At 32.5% G+C, this 8,143-nt stretch overlaps 1 protein-coding gene across 2 annotated transcripts; it reads right to left on the minus strand.

Annotated features, from left to right (window-relative positions):
- Nucleotides 1–575: 575 nt before the first annotated feature.
- On the minus strand, nucleotides 576–7,102 carry LOC134716072 (histone H2A-like). 2 transcript variants are annotated; one of them, XM_063578813.1, is made up of 2 exons: nucleotides 6,955–7,102; nucleotides 576–1,056 (listed from the first exon to the last, which is right to left on the minus strand). In XM_063578813.1, exon 2 carries the CDS (start codon nucleotides 1,051–1,053, stop codon nucleotides 649–651), a length of 405 nt encoding a protein of 134 aa, XP_063434883.1. In that variant the 5' UTR covers nucleotides 1,054–1,056; nucleotides 6,955–7,102; the 3' UTR covers nucleotides 576–648. The 2 variants fall into 2 exon arrangements, with proteins under 2 accessions (XP_063434883.1, XP_063434882.1); XM_063578812.1 differs by lacking the exon at nucleotides 6,955–7,102 and adding an exon at nucleotides 2,938–3,079.
- Nucleotides 7,103–8,143: the final 1,041 nt, after the last annotated feature.

Genomic DNA, 8,143 nt, shown 5'->3' on the forward strand with positions numbered 1-8,143 from the left:
ATCCGAGATGGACTTGACCACCAAAAATTAACCTTGTTTCACTGATCCATAAAATGAGATACAGGTCAAGAGAAAACTGTCTGACGGGCATGAAGACTTTGCAAGGTAGGTACATACCAAATATAGTTATCCTATTGCTCATTATAAGAGAGAAATTAACATTAAAATTTATCCTTTTTTTTCAAGTTGTTGCTGAACCATGAAAATGAGGTCAAGGACAATGGACATGTGACAAACGGGAACTTTGTAACATAATGTGTATATAATGTATATATATATACAACTCGTCTAAACATCAACCCAACAATGTTAGATCTGTAAATTAGTTTTCGCAAATTTTTGGTTCTTCCCTCGCCGGGATTCGAACCCATGCTACTGCGATATCGTGACACCAAATCGCCTGCACTGCAGCCGTCCCGCTAGACCACACGACCACCTGGGCTCTCATTAAAAGAGCTTTGTGTATACATATATAAACAAAGTATGAAGCATCCATTTTAAAATACAAAGCATTTAAGAAGTAAGTTGAAACTGCCACCACGACAAACAATAGGTTATTATCAATATTAAAAAGCTTTAGAATTTACAACAATTTATTGCAGACTGACAAATACAATTTTTATTATGAACAGAAACAGTATTTTAGATTTAAAATTCTTGTGATTGTGACGATCCCCCAGCAGCTTTCTTCGACGTCTTTTTTGGTAGAAGCATTGCTTGGATGTTGGGTAGAACTCCTCCTTGTGCAATGGTCACAGATCCTAATAGTCTATTAAGTTCTTCGTCATTTCTGATGGCTAGTTGTATATGTCTTGGAATAATTCTGCTCTTCTTGTTGTCTCTCGCTGCGTTTCCCGCCAATTCAAGCACTTCTGCTGCAAGATATTCCAACACAGCAGCTAGATAAACAGGTGCACCAGCTCCAACTCTTTCAGCATAATTCCCCTTCCTTAGAAGACGATGGATTCTACCCACTGGAAATTGTAGACCGGCTTTTGATGATCTACTTCTTCCTTTGGCTTTGATTTTTCCACCTTTTCCTCTTCCACTCATTTTCTACAATAAAAAGACTGATGTAGGGTTTTTATCCTTTTACCACAATTTGTTTTTGAAAGAAATATCTTGGTAAATTTAGACCTAAATATATGGTTGCTAAATACTTGTCTGCTAATCACACATCCCTAGTGGTTCAAAGGGTTATAATTGTCTCATTGTTTTTAAACTATATGAAAAATGTGTGAAATTTTTTATAAACCTTAAGAAAAAACTGTTCACAGTAAAAGTATTGATTAATTCATTGCATAAAATCAACTTCTAAAAGGGTGGGTTTTTTTTTAATTCAATACAAAATTTTTACACATCTGTAGGTTTTAAAACCGAGATTTTTGTGACAACATTTTAAAAATAATTTTTCACTTTGTTTGTCCATGTTGTGCTAGAGTTGAATCAGAGTTTGTTTTCAAGAAGTCAGAAGCAACGCATCAATCCCCTAAACATTGTGGTGCTGAGTATCTAAATTTGAGGGTGTACTTGGTTAGGTCCATACTTGAACTTGTGTATGCCAATATCTTTATTTTACCAGATGAAAAAACTGAAGTGTCTAGCCTTCTGTACTATGATGTTTTTGTATCTTGCCTGACAAGGGCCCATGATTGGAAAAATAAAATAATGTCTAATGTCTAATGTCTAATAAATGTACTAACCATTGATATAATGTTTATAGTCCTAAATATAAAGTATCACCTAAACTTAACAAGATCCAAGAAAATGAGACCACGGTTAGATAATCAATCAATACATTAAATAAAGTTAACCTATTCAATGCTATAGTTTCTAATACAGACTCAAGACTTGACCAAGGAACACTAACAATTTATAAATATACCATGAAAATGAGATCAAGAACAGATGAACTATGACCAGCAATTATGTGATTAGCAAAATTCAGAACTGCAAATTTGAAATTACCTCTTACATATATACATGTATGTTTTTTAATACATAACATACTTGCATAAATTAATAATATATTCAGTTATAAATGATATAACAAGAATGTATCCCCAGTACATGGATGCCCCACTAGCACTATCATTTTCTATGTCCAGTGGACCGTGAAATTGGTTTAAAAACTAATTTGGCATTGCAATTAGAAAGATCATATCATAAGGAACAACACAGGGGCATATAAATGAGCATGCTTCATGTGTGTGTATTTTAGTGTAGACAAGATTTTTTTTATGCATTTTTCACGGTTATACTCATACTTTTCACGAAAAAAAACTTTCAAGATTTCAGAAATACTCACAATCGCATGGCGCAAGGCATATTTTGAGTAGAAAATATTGACGCATCAACCGAAATTCTATAGAATATTGCACAGGCACTAGTTTCTATATTGGAAGGTCGACCATATATATATATGAATGGTCAACCTTCCCATGAATAGAAACAAGTGCCTGTGAAATAATGTCGGACAGAAATTCAGTTAAAATATCGTCATAAGAACTTGATAACATTCGATTCAGACGAACACTACACAATATATATATTGTCTTGAAAGACTAAAGTTTCTCAATTTATAGTTATACGTGGACATTTTGTTCTACGATATTTTGTCCGGTAGAGAATATTTCGATTTTGCATATAAACAAAAGGTTACGCTAATAAAAATTGGTAATTTGCTCTTAACAATGAATATCTAAATTGAAAATATAAAATTTGCATTATTTCCGATATATAAATCCCTTTTGCCATTGAATCTGTGACATCAAGTTGTATCATTTACAACTTTCTTTTTTTAACATATCACAATTGATTAAAATAAAATTGACTAACATGGATATATTATCACAAAAACAATTTTCGTACAACCATGGAATAAATATTAGATTAGTTTGACAATAACTTTACAATTTCTGTATGTGTTTTACTTACTCAAAGAAGACCTGATCTTACTGCGACGAAGATGTTCTGTGTCGCACGGACTTAGAAATAGCGGGAAATCAAGTGCACCTAAGTAAGGCAATCAAAACGGGTTCAATCTTTGAGAAGCACGGTTTCAAATTAACCGTAAATCTATGGGAGCAACCATTTTAATACAGGGGGTATGTTTTTTTCTGATTTTTTTTAACGTGCCAAGGGCGATTATTTTTATTTGGTTTTTCGACGAAATCACATCAAATTATAGTCCGAGATTACTCTGACACGGCCCCAGCAAAACAGCCGTCGGACGTCAGAGTAATCTCGGACTAATCAAATTATTCGGGTAACCCGTTGAACCTCCTTCGTGCTAGGGATTGGGGCTTGTAATTCTTCCCCATGAACGAGGAATTCCCAGATATTTTTTATCTTCAAAATTAAATACTATCAGCTAAATTGAAAATCTGTTTTTGCTATAAAGTTATGGTAGTCGTGAAATATGCGAAATTATCTAGTTTCGAAACACTTTTAATATTGTATAAGTAAGTAAATTGTTAATCATAGTGGCATGTAAATCAACATAAATTATTAAATATATCTTAATTTGTTCAGAATATAATTATAAATATAATACATTGTATTTAGACAATATACGTATAGTGTCTTGAAATATGAAATTTATTTGTATGAGGCTTAGAAACGGGTAAATTCGAGGTTCTACCGAGAATTTTCCCGTTTCGTGCCGAATACAAATAAATTTCATATTTCAAGACACTATACGTATATTGTCTTTATACTGAAATCGAAAAAAAAATATTTAAAAATGAAAAAATATGTAACAAAAATTGATAAAAAAAAGTGTTCGGAATTTCCCTCTTGGGGTACTATTTTGGGGTATTTACCTATGAGCATAGTCCAGGCGATAAGACATTGATATATTAAGGAATTAAAAAGGGAAAATGAACTTAATTAATAACATTTGATAATCATGGTATATGAATAACCAATTTTGAAGACATAAAAGTTAAAATTCATAAAAGTTTGATTAATGTTTCTTTACGTTGTCATGGTCGTGACGTTACGTTGTTGATGAAATATAATAAGGAGGCGGGGCTTAAAGGTTAGTTTGGGTCATTGACTTATAAAGCTAACATTTATACGTATAGCTTTATCTGTATAGTAAAATAGCTGATTGCAGTATAAACATTTATAACTAGTAAGTCATTCCGAGTTGGACATCAGTTATTTCTATGACCCTCTTCTATGTTTGCTCTATATCATGAACCATATAAATATATAGTTACATATCTATTATATATATTGTAATGCATGTGTTATTCAGTTTGTCAAATATTCTTTTCTATGCTATAGTTCTAAAAAAGACAATCATTACCACTTGAAGTATTGTAAGGATTCAATATCAAGTATATAGACAATAGACAATTTTTTTATTAGCGCAAACACATTTACATTAAATGGTTATGGCATACAAAATTAAGACAATAAACTGACAATAGTTAAATTGATTATAATTATATAGGGTGACAGTGGCACAACGAAGAAAAATAAGACTATAGATATATATGCGTTTGCAGCCAAACTTTGTAAAATTACTGGAACAGAGTGTCAATGCAAATAAACTGCTTTATTCAATATGACAAATTCAATTTATTATAAGATTAATTAGTTGATTGTTCACTGGTTTATGCAGTTAATTTTGGGGTTTAGAATCGACCATATTTGAACCGGGTGCACACTTCGGACCTTTTAAGATACGGATGAGCAGCCAGCTGAAACATTCAGTACCTAATCCCTTAAATCAAAAATGAGGAGGGGGGGGATAATTTTGATATCTTACTTATGCTTTATTTTGCCACATCTGAAATAATTTTGATCTCTTCAAAAGTTTCTATTTTCAGTACTAAGATAACTTAGTTGAAATGTTGATAGAGAAGGCCAATTTATATATACTATTGAATAAGTATGAGAGCTATTTTTTCATATGTTTTGCAATATTGTTGGAAATTTCTGTTGACTATATATTTATGAACCATCATACCGTAAAGTTATCTACTTTATGCAAGAAGTAATTTGTCAGCCCAAAACACTAAACGGTATACTAGTAATAGTATCAGCTTTTTGCCGATTTCGCCATGCAGTTTATATGTCAACGGTTAATATAAATAAAGAAATGTGGTATAAATTCCAATGAGATAGCTACCCATTATGGACCAGAGACGAGAGTGTAAACAACTATAAGTGAAGGATGTACTGTGACCTATAGTTGTTAATTTCTGTGTCCTTTCAGTCTCTTGTGGAGAGTTTTCTCATGAGCAATCATACCACATCTTCTTTTATATATAGTGAACCGTATAGTCTTTACCATGAGTAAAACCAATGATGTACTAGTATGGTAAACTATCGTGAGCTTCAAGATGACAAAATTTGAAATACTTCGAACGAAAAATACAACGCCCTACATTATAATAACACATCTTGAAACACGCAAACAAATAAGGAAGACAGAAATTGACTACAACCAATACATGACAGGCTCCCAGGCGCTGATCCAGGGGGGGGAGGGGCGGGTGTTGGAACCCCTTTTTGGACGATCAATACATTTGAATGGGGACATGTAGTTGGACCCCTCCTTTTTAAAATGGCTGGATCCGCCCCTGGGCTCCTGACTTGGGACAGGGACAAAGAGAATAACAGGTTTGTGAACGCTTAACCCTCTCTAAAACCATTTTAAAACTGGGACAGTGGTGACAGCACAATATGAACAAACTATGACACTTGGCTCACCAAAGCGGCATTAATGTCATTAATCACACATAAAAAAAATAATAATAAAGGAAAATACTAAAAATTACTAAAGCTAGTACAAAACCAGTTTAAACTAATAAAAAAATCATGTTTTCTGCTGTTTATATATAAGGAGATTCGTTTGACCTTCTTCTATTGTCCCCTCAAGCCAAGCAATCAATCCATAAATCTCTTTTGCCGCAAAAATTAATTCAAAGACATGAGGTTCAAGTAATATCCTTAGCTGTGCATTATCCAGATTATACCACAGTAAGAACAAAGAGATTTTACTCTTGCCATGTGTTAATATATTATTATTGTTTTTATTTCACCATTATTATTCATTGATTCCTGTACTATTTTATTTATATTATGTATGCTGATATAACTGAATTAATGATGGATCTTTGTCTATGGTTAGATGGTAAAGGCAACAATAGGGTTTTAAACCAGCTAGGTGATGAAGGACCTAAGTTTGGACCTGACATCACTGTTTAATGACCTTTAAATCGAAATGTTGACAAGGATTGAAAACTCAACTATACCTGGGAAAACTCATCACATGTTACTTATTCAAATATAGTTTCAACTATGAGATTCTGATTTTAATGAAGTGTTGATTAGCTAGTCTACCTAAAATTTCATATGAAACAGTAAAAAAGAAATATAAGTCAGAGTTAACTAATTGAGTTGTCCCTCTTTGTACTGGTTATGAACCTGTTTTAAAACCTCTGTTTATTTTTTCAATATTTGTTATTAAACATTTTTAATTGTTGATAATCAGCATGTATGTAAGATTGCGTGTGATATATGTTTGGATATTGTATGAACTTTTTATCTGTACAGATTAAGTTTTTTTGCTCTAAATAAGGAATACAAAATTTTTATTTAATTTCTGATTTGATGAAATTTGGCCGTCTCATAGGAATGGGAATTATCAAGTTTACATAAGCGGTCGCCTTTTACGCCTCGCAACAATAGGGGAAGACTTATGATATTTTGATAACTAAGTGACAGTGACTGTATTAATATATATATATATTAGATCATATTATGTCAATAAACAAAATCAAACTCCCCACTACTTAAAGGAATATATATGCAAAGGGGTTCATACGGGAATCGCTAAATCCTCTCTAAATTTAGACTGTGGTATAACATGATCAACTTGAAAGCAGACTTTCCTCTTAAAACGTATACACCTTGAATCTCTTACAATATTAGTACCTTCTTTAGAAACTACATTGACGTCTTAGATTATTGCAGTCGTGACAGGACCGGCTCTCTCTGTCTTCGCAGTTAATACTTTAATCCCCTTTGTCGATTAGTTTTGAATATATTGCGCATGTATTAGTTTAATAATGATATATACAAATCATTCTCCATTTTGAACACACAAAAAGAATATAATAAAGGCCCGATTCCTTCACATATCGATCTTATAATTATTTAGACTACGAAAAGAGTGTAGTGTATGAAAAATTGATCCACACTTTTCAACATTAATTCAAGTCGTAAATCGTCCTGATTTTTGGACAGAATCAGATTATAACGAAGATAACCACTGATTAGTTTCATCAGTCTGAATTATCATGTAAAAGAAATAAAAAAAAAAGTGGGATCTGGAGTGAAGCAAAGAAATAACTCAGTTAAATCAGAGACATATATACACATATATGTCTCTGGTTAAATTGAATAGTATCAACAAGGATTTGTAAAGTTAGACTATAGAAATCCTTGGTATCAACGAGGACTATTAGAGAATCTTATCGTGTCACGGCTTCTTCGTAACAATTTATGGTATTGACCTCTGTACTTCCTAGTGATTTCTTAAAGCAACACTATGGACCGCTCTGAAATAGCCTGGCCCGTATTGACTCTGATGCTCACCTGCCGTGAATGCTGTTTCTACTCCTCTTGGCGACTCCCACCGAATCAGTTACTTCAGGATGATAAAATACAACACCGAAAATTCATAGAACAAATTTTTTTTTATTGGTTTCAAACCAAGAATTATTACAAAATTTTCACAATAATTTAGATATATACATAAACACACATATCCATATAGGTTGTTAACATTTATACATGTTTATGCATATACCGTGGACCCTCCATGATTAGAAAAAAAATAGTTTTGCATTGCTATAATATTTGTAAAATCTAGTCTCAACTAGGTGATGGTACCACAAAGTCATATATTATTCAACTATATTATACAATGCAGCCATGTATGTCACTGAATAAATCTACCATTTGACCGAATGCAAAGTTCAAAATAAAAATCATGGTGAACAGGGACTTTTTATACTAAACGTATAGAAAATCCCTGTGGTGAAAACCAATCTATTCTCCATATGAGCTGGGACAAGTATGATAGTTCCAGATGTGAGAGAGCATAACTATATCAGAGTTC

The sequence above is a fragment of the Mytilus trossulus genome, chromosome 4 (genome assembly GCF_036588685.1).
Source record: "Mytilus trossulus isolate FHL-02 chromosome 4, PNRI_Mtr1.1.1.hap1, whole genome shotgun sequence".
Classification (NCBI taxonomy): domain Eukaryota; kingdom Metazoa; phylum Mollusca; class Bivalvia; order Mytilida; family Mytilidae; genus Mytilus; species Mytilus trossulus.